Below are 15,400 nucleotides of genomic sequence, written 5' to 3'. Positions count from 1 at the left end.
TCAATGCAGTCTGTGGTCAGATTGGTGTTCCTAGACCTTGAGTGTTGGATGACTGCTCTATTTAAGAGCATCTTGTGTTTTGAACCTCTGGTGGTGTTCCCTTTGCATTTCTGAGTTGGGTTCATGTGCTAGTCCTTACGTTCTTTCATGCTGATAGGACTTTCCATGTGTTGGGGAAGTAGGTTATTATCAGAAGTTGGATGCTACTGTTCCCTTGTGGAGATCTTGTATAATGAGCACTGTCCTTCCTGGTATTAGCAAGTGTGGGTAAGAGCCTGTTGCTGGCAGCTGGTTCATTTCTGATGCTAGGCATTCATGCATTGCTTTTAGTTTTTTTAACCATTAGTTGTGGATCATGTTCAGACTATGTGTTGTCTGGGTGGCATACAACTAACAATTAAAACAATTTTAAAATACTTAAAAAATAACGCAAGATTGCAAGAGAAGATCCATTTAAATACAGTAAAATGCAAATGTTCCATAAAATCATAAATCATTCAACTATTTGGTTGTACCTTAATTCTACAAGATTTAATAGATACCAAAACTATATGGTATAGAAAAAAACCCAAAATGCTTATCTCATGAAAAAGCAGAAGACATGTATTGTAGTTCTTTGCCCTAATAATGTTGGAGCTCCACAATGAAGTCTTTTGAAATAAGATATTTTCACCCTCCTTCACTGAGGTTTATATAACTATGATTTTGAAGGCTGCTGAAGATCCTGTTGACTGTGTAAGATATTGTCCAATTTCCCTGTTAAAGGTTAATGTAAAAATATGCATCCGTCAAGCCTGACATGTAGATTACAGATGATGCTTTGATTTTCCCACATGCACAGTCTTTTTTTAAATGTCACCAGACATCTCATTAAGTTAGAAGTGTAAAATGGGTGAGGAGAACACTAACTCAAATGATATGGCCTTGTTGCCCTTATTTTAGTTCAGCATCCTTATTTTTATTAATATAGTGTTGCAACTAACATTGTGGTTTAAATATGTGAATGCATTTTTGAATTATATATCACAAACCTGGATTTAACTGCTATGTAGAATTGTACATGTATTGAGATGGGTGATGACTATTTTCACATGGGGATTTCTTCAAGGCAGGTGGCACTACCTTTGGAAGGAAGGCATGAATATCAAACAGTGTCTCCTTAACATGATTGTTCTCAGCCGGTACCTGGCAAATGGAATTTAAAATGCAGGTCATGGCCATAACTCATTCAGTACCTTAGTGACATTTTCAACAGTTCAAAGGCTCTTAAAAGACTATGTCAATCTTTGAACTACCTGGAAAAACCTGCTTGGATTATTTTCTGTTAAAAAACAGGGGAAGAGGGGGGAATATTTTTCTGTTCCTTCACTGCCATGGCATAGGTTGCTCTATGTGTTTCGTGGTGTTCATTTCTCCTTTTGGTTTTATGCCACCATTATAAAATCAAAAATGTACACTCCTCATTCCCTGCAGTTCTTCAGCAGACCTATGACCAGTGAGTTGACATAATATCTTTAGGAGCCAATTGATTAATTGCCCAGGATAGCTTGATATTCCAGCAGTGCCTTAACTGCAAGGTCTGGCACATCAGCAAGCTTTCCTACATTGAATTTTGAAAATTCCTCTTCCCCCAACAGCAATAAGTCATTGCAGCCAGTCCTGAAAAACCAATCCTATAAAAGGTGAAAGATTTATACGATCTGAAGAGAAATCAGAGTAATTCTATCCATATTGTTATACTTTTTTTTCTGTAATTTTTAATAACTTTCAATAATTTTTTTTTAAAAAAAACAATCCTGTACCTCTGCAGAAGAAGGAAATATTTATCTACTGTAGCTAACCAGCTGATGATCCATCCATGACAAATGAACCAAAACTGGTTACTTCACTCAAGGAGCACCTTCATCAGTGCAGAAAAGCAAATTCAATGTGTAACAAGTGGGGGGAGATATTATTTGAGATAAATTTATAACTAAGCATGGGGGACATGACCTTCTGAACTTTTCCTCAAAAAACGGTTGTCAACAAAAATATTTAAGCCCTCACATAAAACAATTGTAGGGTCCTTCTCAGCTTAGTTAGAAAGGCCATTGGTGATTCTATACTATCAGGATCCTATTTCTGTTTTAATCACCCAACTTGAGGCACACATTTAGAAATCTTTGTTTTGGTGAGACAAATTGCTACTTGTGTCCTGTGTCTCCATATCCTTTATATCTCTACTTCTGAACAAAGAAACCTTGGGAGAACCTGAGACCAGATGGTACTATTCATCTTTCCAAACAAGGTATCTGTGACACACACACACACACACACACACACACACACACACACACACACACGTGTGTTTCAGTAGTGAAATCCAATTTTTTTTTACTACCAGTTCTGTGGACATGGCTTGGTGGCTGTGGTGTGGCTTGGTGGGCATGGCTTGGTGGGCGTGGCAGGGGAAGGATACTGCAAAATCTCCATTCTTTGCCCACTCCTGGGGGAAGGATATTGCAAAATTTCCATTCCCACTCCACTCTGGGGCCAGCCAGAGGTGGTATTTGCCAGTTCTCCGAACTGCTCAAAATTTCCGCTACTGGTTCTCCAGAAACTGTCAGAACCTGCTGGATTTCACATCTGCTTTTATTCTAGTCTGTTAGGGTCTATTTTACCCCAATCTTGCATTTAACACAAGAGAAGCATCAGAAAACAGACTGAGTACAAACCAAAGATGGTAACAATAAAAAAGCCATGACAGCAGCAACAGCAGCAGCAAAGATACCTTTTTATCCATGTCCACTGAGCCACCATGCCAGGCCATACAAACAGGAAGCAAAAAATCTGAGCAGTGATGACAGAAAGACTGAAAATAATAGAGATCAGACTGACAGCAAAAACAAAGGCTTGGCAAATCTGCTTGTGAACCACTCTATAAGATATATTGTACTATTTCTAGGCATACCGTGAATATAACACAAAACAGATTGCAGACTGCTTGCATTTTTGCATTTCAAGCTTTTAAAAACAAATAATGAAAGTTGTCTATATGTAGTCTTTTTACAAGAATATATTTCTGTCAAGTGTTCAGTGTTCTCATTTGCTTAGCCTCTCTTAATAATATATATGTTATTCAATAATTCAGTTCACCCTTTGAGGGTGAAAATTCAGAATTTAGTTTTGCTTGTTTGGGTTGTGCTGACAAGGTTTAACCACTGACAGTATTTCATTTGTATTATGCTCCAATTTACAGGATAGGAATATGTGAAAGCATTAATCTATTGGGAAGTTCTTTTGTGCTATTTTCTTGTGCAATAATGAAAAGAAAGAACCCTTAGAACTGCATGTAAGATTTCTGTATAGCCAATATCCAATAAACAACAACAGCAATGCAACTTCACCAAAATAGAGTTGATACATTATCCTGCTTTTAAGTAATGTGACCTTCATAGCAAAGCAGTTTTAAGGTCAAATTCATAATTACATGATCTTAATGACTTACTTGTGTTGCACACTGTATCTTTAGGGCAAAGGCTTTTCTTTGCTATATAGCATAGATGCTGCTTTTCCAAATGTCTATAAGACATTTGAACAGTGTGGAAATCGGTACTGGGATAACCCATAGGAGGAAGAAGGAACCACACAATCTCATCCTTTCCTCCATTGGGAAACTTCAATCTCATCCCAGTTCTCCTTTTGACTACAAGAAACTTTGATCTTTACAGAAATCTAGATACAAGTCTATTTATATAAGTGAATAATAATTAAAAAAGCTTTGCTTCCAGGAGCACACAGTAGCATGCCATTGATTTCCCTTTGCAACAAAAATGATTTAATTGTGTATTTTAAAATGCTTTTTCAGTGTTATATAAAAGTTGTCTGCCAAGGGACTGTCAAGTATAATTATCAAGCTGCCTATTCGGTGTTGTTTATTTGCACATCCCATCTGAGATGAGTTAAATGATTCTGCTATTCTTGAAAACTTGAGTGTCTGTCAGATGGAAGACAGAAGAAAAATGAGAATACAGCAGTTCATTTTTATTTAGGAATTGCCATATGCTGCTACCACTGTCTAAAAATTCTGCCTCAAAAATCTCAAATTTTGTATATTCCATTTGTAATATTCTCCTTTTGATGACTTGAAAGTTGGTACTAAGTTGGGGCTGAGAAGAGAGCCAATTCTTTCCACATTCCTACATAACATATTGTGACTCACCTGTTTAAAAAATAATTTCACCAAACCATGAAGATTTGGAGAGTTCATTAACTAATAAAACAGCAGACACAATTGACATGAGATAGTTGCAGTATAATATTATTTCACAACTAACCCCCAGTAGTCAGCAATATGTCCTCAATGTAAATATTTTTGCATGAAGCAATTTTATATTCTTGGCTTTGAAAGCTGTTGCTATACAGCTTTATACAGTAATATGTTGGCTTTTCTGAACAATCTCTATCCAAACATAATCAAAATATGTGAAGTGTAATTGTAAAATTGCAATACAGTATAGCTTTTTGACTACTGTAGCTACCTGGCTACATAAGTATCGTGTTGGTTTTGGCTATTTCTCTTGGTGTCTCAGAACACTAAATGAGGGTGCATATTTTAAATACATTACATAAAATAATAAATGGGTAAAAATGTTTTAAAAATATAAGAATTCTTAAAAATATAAGAAATAAATAGGTGCATATTTTGGGAAGGTGATATAATTGTTCTGAGCCTTTGGCGTTGTTCCCTTTGCACTTCTGAATTGGGTTCATCTGCTAGCCCACATGCAAATTGGCAGCTTTAGTGCCGATAGGACTTTCCGTGTGGTGGGGAAGCAAGTTATTACCAGTAGTTGAATGGTGGGGATTCCCTTATGAGGCTCTTTTATGATCAGCACCTTCTTTGTGTTAGCCTTCTGGTGGAAGCCTTCTACTAGCAGTTGGTTCATCTGTGCTGCTAGCCATTCATGTACTGCTGTTAGCCAGTAGGTCTGGATCAAGTCTGGGTCAGGTAATGTCCAGCTCTTCAAGTTTGTGACTCACTGTTGCATTTCTGCTACTGTGATGGTGACTGCTTTCTGTTCTGGAAGATTTCTGGGATCTGCTCCAGATCCTGCAGCCAGTTTGCACTGATATTTGTCTTCTCTTTTTTACAAATGTTCTTACAATACTGTTCAGTTTTTGTTGGTGGTGGTTGTACTGTTAGTGGGTTTATTGCACTACAGTTGGAAAAATACCTTGGATGGACTGAAAAATTGAATTTCAAAAAAACAACCTGCCAATGAAATACTTTCTTTTAGAATAATAAATGCCACAAGACAGAGTGCTCATATATTGCTGACCTTTGATTCTTCCAAAATGTTTTCTAACAACTCATAACATAATTTTTTTATCTACAGTATCACAGTATCACAATCCTCACCAGAGGGGATTTATTTGAGCAGAAAGTTTGACTCAATCTGAGCAAACCTTTATTTTTCTGATTGGAAGTCTACCAAGAGGATAAAAATGAACTTTCCATCTTGGAAGAAATAGAATCTGTACACAGTAGTGATAGCTAAGAAAATGAAACTGAAATAGCAATGTGTAAGTCTATTTGTCATATTGCAACTTTTTTTCTGTTTTTTCTTAGTTCTTTTACTAAAAGAGGGACCTTGGAAAAGTTAAAGGTCAGACTATATGACTTAATTTTATTTTTAGACTGATGGATTATTCTGTCTTCCAGCTTTTATTTCTTTTCAGTATACAGAATTAACAGATAATAATGAAGACCTTTTTTAAAGTGAGTTCAGTTAGTATATATTATTGCCTGACAAAAATATAGTTTAATCTGTGTTAACGATACCAAATACCGTATTTTCCGGCGTATAAGACAACTAACCCAGGAAAATCATCTCAAAAGTCGGGGGTCGTCTTATACGCCGGGTACCTGAATCTGAGTTGCTGGCGCTGACCGATGACACTTTGGGAGCACCGGCAACGTTGAGGGGAAGCTGTACTCCAAATTAGTTCCAACCTACAAGAGATGCCAGGCAGTGCGCGGCCCAGAGAAAGGAATGCGTCCCCACTCTATCCCGGAATTCGGGTCACCACCAGCAGCAGCAATTACAACCGGAAAAGCCGTGGGGAAAGGAGGACGATGAAGATCTGGCAAGGCGGTGCGAGCGCTTCATGGCTCCTCCGGTGAGCGGATTGCGAGAGCTGCGCGACTGGGGCGGAGACATGTGAAGTCGCATGGAGCTTCTCATAATGGAGACGCAGAGCCAGGTGTGCAAGGCGCTGGCCCAGGTCGACCGCGGCGCCGCTTTCACCGTGGACCTCGCTGGAATCGCCTTGGAATGCTGGAACCAGCTGGTTGTTGCGCGGAGCTTCCCCCAGGCATCCAGGGGGATATTACCGACGCTCTGACTTCCCCAGACCGGTGGGGCTCGCCATCAGTGGGGGTCAGCTGGGGAAGTCGGAGCATCGGTAATATCCCCCTAGATGCCTGGGAGAAGCTCCGCTCAGCAACCAGCTGGTTCCAGCATTCAGCAGCATGCAGCCTTGACTAGATCGGCACAGCTTCCTGTCAATGTTGTCGGCGCTCCTGTAGCATCATCAGTCAAAGTTGTAGACTTTGCCATGGAACATAATAACTGTGCTGCTGCAAGACAATATGGAGTAACAGAAAAGATGGTTCGGGACTGGAAAGCAAATGTAAAAGCATTAAAGAGTATGCCAAGGGGTAAGTGTGCATTAAGAAGAGGCACCCCACATTGGCCAGAACTCGAAAAACATGTAGCAGACATGGTGAATGAGCATCGCCAAAACGGTTATGTAGTGACACGAAATAAAATACGTTTGTTTGCACTTCAGTGGGCCAAATCTAACCCAGATCACAGCAACAGATTTAAGGCCACTGTATCCTGGTGTACTAGATTCTTGGAAAGGCATAATTTGGTTCTGAGGCAAAAGACAAAAATTGCACAAAAATTACCTACAGATGCCAAAGTAAATAGTTTCCATTGATATGTAATAAAACAGCGCAAGAAACATGGCTATGCATTAAGTAGTATCGGAAATATGGATGAAACTCCAATGAATTTTGATATGATTGGAAATAAAACTGTCCATCCAAAAGGTGAAAAAACAATTTTAATTAAAACAACAGGACATGAGAAGTCCAGTTTTACAGTGGTACTAGCATGCACAGCTGATGGCTCCAAACTGAGACCAATGATTATTTTTAAAAGAAAAACAATGCCGAAACTAAAGTTCCCTGTTGGTTGTTTTGTACATGTGAATGAAAAAGGCTGGATGGATGAAGAAGGGGTAAAGCTATGGCTTGATAATGTATGGAGCAGGCGACCAGGTGGACTTATTCAAAAACGTAGTCTACTGGTGTGGGATATGTTCAGGGCTCATTTAACTTCCAGCACCAAGCAAAGGCTTGCAAGAATAAACACAGATGCGGCAGTTATTCCTGCAGGATTGACATCGTTGGTACAGCCACTGGATGTGTGCCTAAACAAGCCATTTAAAGATCGCATTCGAGAACAGTGGAATGAGTGGATGGTTAGCGGTGAAAAGTCATTCACAAAAGGAGGAAACATGCGTGCTCCACAGTTGGATGTTTTGTGCAAGTTTGTCATAAAAGCCTGGAATGATATTGATGCAGAAACAGTAATCAAGTCTTTCAAGAAGTGTGGCATATCAAATTCATTAGATGGTATGGAGGACGACTACTTGTGGCAAGATGAAGAGGAAGTCGAAGCTGAGACCACACCATCTGATACGGAATTAGATCCATATGATGACTGCCTTACAAATGTATCACAAGATGTCATTGATGTTCTTATGATATCAGATGACGAACAGGAGGATTTTGAAGGCTTTTAAAGGGAAACTGTCACGCCAGCAAAACCTGTAAAAATAGCTTGCAATTATGATGGGCGTTGCTGACTCGCCAGGGACTTGCCCGGCACTGGCTCTCTATTGTTTGTTATCTTCCTCCTATCATCATCAGTTCCAGTTTGGTTGACAGCTTAGAAAACAGCTCCCATGGGTTTATTGTCTTATCCTTCCTTTCAGCTTTAGAGTGAATTAGGAAAAGTTTAATCCAATTGCACTGTTTTATGTTGACGTTTGATGACAAACAGCCTTATGTTTATAAGTGACAGATTTCCTGCTAAGTACCTGCGTGTCATAAGCATTTGAATTAAAATTACCATATTGAAATCAAATCTGATGTTTTTTAATTTTTATTTGGTGTGCGTTGGAAGAGGGGTAGTCTTATACGGCGAGTATAGCCCAAACCCTATATTTTAACAGGAAAAGTAGGGGGTCGTCTTATACGCCCAGTTGTCTTATACGCCGGAAAATATGGTATATATAATATTACAGGTAGTCCAACTTAACAGTTGTAATTTTGGTTACTGAGTTACAGGGTCGTAAAAACACAGCATTATGTGACTGTGCTGCTTAGAGACAGCAGTTCCTGCATTTCCAGTTGCTGTTATTAAGCAAATTTTGCAATGCCATTAAGCACACTGTCACATAGTCACCATTTCCTACCTCCTTCTGATTCCCCAAATACTTAGCTTGTTGGAAGCTGGCAATGAAGGTCAGAAAAGGCGATCAGAAATTATGATGTCACTGCAGGATGTTGTGACATTATAATTTTAAGATGGTCACCAGGTGGCCAATTGTAATCACATGAACATTGGTATGCTGCCACAGTTGTTCAGCACTTGTATTAAACAAGGACCGCTTGTGGTTCAGCACTTATATTAAAATGGTCACTGAACAAATGGTTGTTAAGTAAGGACTACCTGTATGACTGGGGCATATGGCCCCATATATTCTTAATGTAGTATAGTGAATTAGATCAGTATAATATGCTACAAAAATGAATATTTTGTATTGTTCTGTTTTTATTTTTTTATACTATAGCTTCAAAATTTTACACTTGTATGTATTCAAAATAATTACAGTATATGCAAATGGTCACTGAACAAATGGTTGTTAAGTAAGGACTATCTGTATGACTGGGGCATATGGCCACATATATTCTTAATGTAGTATAGTGAATTAGATCAGTATAATATGCTACAAAAATGAATATTTTGTATTGTTCTGTTTTTATTTTTTTATACTATAGCTTCAAAATTTTACACTTGTATGTATTCAAAATAATTACAGTATCTGCAAAATGTGTAGACTTTGAAAGATGCACTGTGCATTGTGCATGTGTTTTAGCTATGGCATTGCAGTAATCTGGTGTACATTCCTTTTTTGATGTTTTTAGCTCAGAAGCAAGCTTTCTAGCATGTGATTTGTATTTTACTCAAAGTATTTTACTTTAGTGTATATGGCTTGAAAAGTAAAAGATTGATAATTAAACTATTTCAATATTTGTTAAACTGATACTCTGAAATATAATGTATTTGTATTATTAGTTTGCTTTTTTAAAAATTGCATTATTTCCATTTTTAATTAAATATAAATAATGTAATAGTGAATTTCAATTTAGGATGGGAAGCTGATAGGTGTGATCCCAGTCCTAAAGATTAAAGTCACTGGCTGAAAAGTACAGGAAATTCCTCTGTAATCTGATGAAATTTCAGATAGAAAGCAGGGTTCAGCTCCAGAAAACTGCAATCAAAGGAACTTTACAGATTAATTCATTTCCGAACACAATCTTTGAATAGCCTCAACTGTTTGAATGACAAGCTTTATTTCATGATATAACTTTTTTTCTCAATAAATTTGTCTGGTGGTGCTATCATTTTCACACTTATTTCATAGTAACCGATTTCATAGTATTTTGATTTATTTTTTCGATGTCTCACAAATGTTAACTCTGGGTGATGTACAATAAGCAACCAGTTAAAACCATTAAAATAACAATAAAACAAAACAAATAAAAATAATAATACAAAGGGTTTATTTGTTAGCCATGTCTGGAGGTTTTATATGCTCACACTGTTTCTTGATTATGAAAACTGTGTGCAAAATTAAATAATGTGGCAGATATTTCCATAAATACAAACCTCACTCGTTTACACTAAGTATGCAGATGGAAATAGATGCACTGTTTTGGCTTTTCCAGTACACAGATATACAAAAAGGTTATTTCTATTATCCTTTCCTTTTTTCTTTTTAATACCATTCAGTTTTTTACTAATATTTCAGATTTTCTTCTAGGCATTTACATTATTAAAAATTATTTTGTACTGAAATAGAATAACCCTGTATGCTTACATTTATAAGCAAAATTAGAATGTGGGATGATATTTCGTATGCAAATTCATTTGGAGGTAGTTTTAAATTAGCTACCTTAACCCAAAGGTGCTTTTTAAAAGGCAGTTAGATTTTCTTCTTTTTTTTTCCTTGAAAACATTTCGCTTCTCATCCAAGAAGCTTCTTCAGTTCTGGAGGAGCTTCTTGGATGAGAAGTGAAATGTTTTCAAGGAAAAAACCAAGAAAGTCCAGTTGCCTTTTGAAAAGCATCTTTGGGACAGCCCTGACCTGGATGATTGAGAATAGACATTTAGCTAGCCTTAAATGGTATTTAATGTATAACTGTTAGAATACCTCAAATTTGGGCATATTTCTCCTTTGCTGTCTTCATTTATTATTATTATTATTATTATTATTATTATTATTATTATTATTATTATTATTATTATTATTAAATATCTTTTTCCCCTTCTTTTAGACAATTATCTCTTGGTGCCATAGCACATGGATTTCAGGACTGCATGTGAAGAGGTAGTGCAAATTTTTCTAACTTAAGCATGTACATATGTACTTATTTTATCTCGCTTATTCTCATTAAAAAAACATTGTGTGGGGTATTATATGAATTATTAAATGGAGATTTGCATATTTAAAAATAAAGCAAAACTTTGTCAGCTTCATAGCCAGGGCAGGGACAAGCGACTTCTCAAACTTCCATTCTTTGAATGCTTTTGTGTTTACAAAATCAAGCTTCATACAAATGCAAAGATGATTTTAATAGGGCTACACTTCACTTAATATCATATCTACAATTATAACCATATATATATATATAAGAAAACAATGAACCATAAAAAAAATCTCTTTATGTGTTCATGGACACGTTTATGCATGCATTCTTTTTATCCCCTTTAATTCCATGCTGACCATTGGACTATGAATGTGGTATGCAAAGCCTTTATTTTTCATTTTCTTTACCTAGCTTTTTTTACATTTATCTCCTAATCTTCCACTTCCTTCTTTTCCATATTCTAGCATCATTAAGAACTAATTATAAATAATGCTAGAATTTTTTTTTAAAAAAGTGTTAAGTATGACTAATAATGAATTTATTAGCATTAACCCAAAACAAAAGAATATGAGCTTTAATTTATATGAGGCTCATCTGTCAGTTCCCTGTATGAGGAATTGAACTCATGGGTCATTGCATTTTTTATGTGATTATAGGCAGTGCATTAGTTTTAGAAGGTCTTCAGGCTCTGGAACTCAGGAGTGTTGGTAGGTGGAATATATAGAGGCCATCTTTAAAATACTCGATATAGCATACTTTTTTTCTTAAACTCCCAGACTGGAGATACAGGTATTATATTAGGTCATGCTTTCATGTATGAGGTACATGTATAGAGAAATTCCTTTCCATCACCAATAAAGGACAGAACTCATAAAACCGCATACATGAGGACATGATGTAATGCAACTTCCATATCTCTCTAGTTTGAGAGTGTAAGTAAAAGGAAGTAGACTTAGAATAATGGATAAATTTGAATAAGAATGGAATAAGATGATTAGAAACTATTCAGATAATTACAAACAGTTTTGAATTAGCAAGCTACTATAAAAAGTGAAAAAAGACAAAAGCCCAGGATGTGTTCTTCTAAATATCCCTGAAGTAGCTCCCAGCATCCGGTAAGATCCCACAGAGTTGGTCTCTTCCGGGTCCTGTCAGCTAAACAGTGTCTGCTGGCGGGCTCGCGGGAGAGGGCCTTCTCTGTGGCTGCCCCAGCTCTCTGGAACCAGTTACCTCCTGAGATCCGGACTACCCCACCCTATTGGCCTTCCGGAAAGCGGTGAAGACCTGGCTTTTCCGGCAGGCCTGGGGCCGTTGATCTCGCTGTTGCAATCTTGCGAGATCTGGCCATGAACGGTGTGCATGGGCTTTTAATGTTTTTTAAAATGTTTTTATAATGTTTTTAAATAATTTTTCTATGTTCATTGTTCGCATTATTTTTGCTGTAAGCCGCCCAGAGTCCCTTGGGAGTTGAGCGGCATAGAAATGTAATAAATTAAATTAAATTAAATTAAATTAAATTAAATTAAATTAGTGTGTCTGCAAAGTGGGATCAGAAATCGATGCTACTGATAATTAAATGTCAAGGTCAAGCTCCATGCATGCATATATGTTTTCTTTTGTTTTCATAGGCCTTTATGTGTATTTCTCTTTAGCCAGGTTCTTCCTACGTAAACCAAGATTTTTATGCAGCCCTAGTTCAGTAAAATCACAATCCACTAGTTTCTAGGCTATTATTTCTGGCTGCCAGCAAACACTCTGCTGGCTGCCAGAAAAATTTCTGCCAGAAAAATTTCAGATTATATAAATATAATCAGCATGAATTATTGTAGATCTGAAATAAATTAGAATTCTATTCCTTCTAAAGGCTAAAACATGTCTTATTTATATAAATCACTGCTTTTTAAAGTCAGAACTGGAATAATAGTTTAAGGATGTATTGTATAGCCGCAGCTATTGTACTGTGAAATAACACTAGGGGGTTCATATCAATGAATTGTGTTTTTGTGTTTGCTGAGATGTGTTTTGTTTTTGCTTTTCTCATGCTTGATTTCCTTATTCATTCCGAATAGGTTTTGCCTGTGTGCATCCCATTGCTCACTCTTATTTTAATTTCACTGTGATGCTTAATTAGGCCTACTGTATAGTTAGATGTTATTTAATTCTTGCCCCTAGCTTTTTTCATCAAGCTGCTTGGGAGATTTTATAAGGTAATTAGCTAGGAGACGAATATACAGTCAACACAACATAACTATATACATTTTTTTTTAAAGAAATGTTATGCCAAAAAATCATCATATGAATTAGGAACTGTTCTTCCAAAATACAGATCAACACACATTTCTGTCATCCAGCTAACCTTATTTGGTGGAGATTAACAGAATTAAACTGTCAGTCTGTATTTGTTTTCCATCATTCCTGGTTGTTGTTTTTTTTCTGTTTCCTGAAAGCCATATTTGTTTTCTAAGTTGCTATCATGAAGTTCAAATTGAAAGAAGCAAGAAATTTAGAGAGAGGGGTGTGAAGAACCAGCGTCAGTCATAAAGTTCTAAAATTGAGAACATGACATTGATTCCAGGTCTGCACACAATGCTCAGACATGAATTTGCTGGAATGGATAAAATGTAACATTTACTCTTAATATTTAACATTTATTGGCTGACATAATGACTGCAGGTTTTATAGTCCAGGGGTACTGGACTACTTTTCCTTGTATTTAAAACCAGTACAACTGAAGGCTGATCTGGTTGAGGAAGAGTATTAGAGTCTATAATGTACTGAATAGGTGTACAAACTTGTTCCTTATTTCAAGAAACAGTTCGCTTCCAATGGGATTTCCATAATTGGATGTTTATGCACCTGGCTACTCTACAAAGAGGTTGTAAGATGTTGAATATCTCTGTCAGAATATCTCTGTCAGAAATTCAAAAGAGGAAAAGGACGATGAAGTCAGAGATCATTGCACCCTCCAAGCATATAAACTGTCCATCCAGAAAATCCCACATACCCTTAAATTCCAATGAAAAGAAGATGAACATCAGCAAAATAATGAGTCAATTTATTTTTTTTAGAAAAAGAAATTAGAAAAGTTTTGAAATAGAAAGTTTACAACCTGTTTTTTTTTTTTTTTATTTGATTTATATGCCGCCCTTCTCCGGAGACTCAGGGCAGCTTACAGTGCGTTAAGCAATAGCCTTCATACTTTTGTATATTTATACAAAGTCAGCTTATTGCCCCCACAAACTGGGTCCTCAATTTACCTACCTTAGAAAGGATGGAAGGCTGAGGCAACCTTGAGCCTGGCAAGATTCGATCTTAATTTAATTGCAGACAGCTGGTGTTAAATTACAGTGCTTCTATCTGTTGAGCTATCCAGGCTCTTTCCTTGTAGGTTATACAACATTTCTAATAGCCATATGGGCCTTGGTCTTTCTAGAATAGCTGTGGATTAATTTTAATTAATTAATAAATTCACAAATCTAGGCTACAATCTGAAAAGCACTTGTATTGAATTTGTTTTTGGACATTGAAGAGTTATTTACTGGATTATAATAATAAAACAGAGGGATCATTAGTGGAACTTTTTATAGTGTTTCTGTGATCCCAATTAAGGTCTTGGCTATTGAGTAATCCTAATAATTTTAATTAATCAAATGCTGTAACTTTAACAAAAAATTATCAGGTTGCTACTCTATCAAATAATGTGCAAGTTGTATTTTATATGCCTATGTAGGATACTGAAACATAAGCCCTGCTATTACAAAAGGGTTTTTTAGTTTATGATCACATTTTAAAAGTTTTAGTCCTTCATCCATGTACGAAGCCCAGATACTTTCAATATTTAAATGTTACTTAATGTCTGAGTTTCCAAACTTTTATTAGTAATTTTTGCCTTGCATGTTTCAATATTTCTGATAATTGGGAGAATTTTAATGGATCGTTTGAGATATACCTTATTTTATTGGTTTTACTGAATATTCCAGTTAAAAACTAAAGGAAACTATTTTTGATCCTTAGAATAAATAGTCCATAAACAATTAGACAACTAATAAAACTTTTTTCTTCTTCTGCCTTTTAAAGTCAAAGACAGGGATTTGTTTGCTACAGGATGGTAATCAGGAGCCTTTCAAAGTGCGGCTGCACTTAGCCAAAGATATTTTGACAATTCAAGAACAAGATGTCATCTGTGTGTCTGGTGAACCATTTTATTCTGGAGTAAGTAACATGATTCATAGTATCTTCCAGATTAAAGCTGTTATACATTTTGAACTTTCAGAGTTGTTTTTCCACATAGAAATAGCAAAGTAGATGAAGTGATATATACTGAATTCAGAATGAATATTGTGTCTTTAAAAAAACAGCACCCAGGGAGATAAACTAGGAAGACTTCCTGTTTCTTTCTTCTGGAATAAGATCTCTTGATCTTTGGTTTCAGGCTTGCCTCTGGCTTCCATTTTGGTTCTGATTAACATCTTGTTCCATGACTTCTTCTTAATTTGATGAGTGCAGATAAATAGTATAAAAATACAGTGGTGGGATTCAAATAATTTAACAACCAGTTCTCTGCCCTAATGACTGGCTGGGTGGGCGTGGCCATGGTGGGCATGACCAGGGGGTGTGACAGGCAGCACT

The 15,400-nt window shown here is 36.4% G+C and overlaps 1 protein-coding gene across 1 annotated transcript in view; it reads left to right on the top strand.

Annotated features, from left to right (window-relative positions):
- The first annotated feature begins 10,704 nt into the window (after positions 1 to 10,704).
- The window catches only part of SNTG1 (syntrophin gamma 1), a 98,854-nt gene continuing 94,158 nt past the window's right edge, over positions 10,705 to 15,400 (top strand). The window contains exons 1-2 of the mRNA XM_070942308.1: positions 10,705 to 10,731; positions 14,849 to 14,983. Of these exons, the coding sequence (XP_070798409.1) occupies positions 10,705 to 10,731; positions 14,849 to 14,983 (162 nt within the window). The remainder of the gene's footprint in view (positions 10,732 to 14,848; positions 14,984 to 15,400) is intronic.

This window comes from Pituophis catenifer, unplaced genomic scaffold, assembly GCF_029215685.1.
Source record: "Pituophis catenifer annectens isolate HBS135680 unplaced genomic scaffold, rPitCat1.0.hap2 SCAF_3, whole genome shotgun sequence".
NCBI classification, from domain to species: domain Eukaryota; kingdom Metazoa; phylum Chordata; class Lepidosauria; order Squamata; family Colubridae; genus Pituophis; species Pituophis catenifer.
Note: the sequence above shows the minus strand (reverse complement) of the source record. Positions and strands in the feature narration are given on the sequence as shown.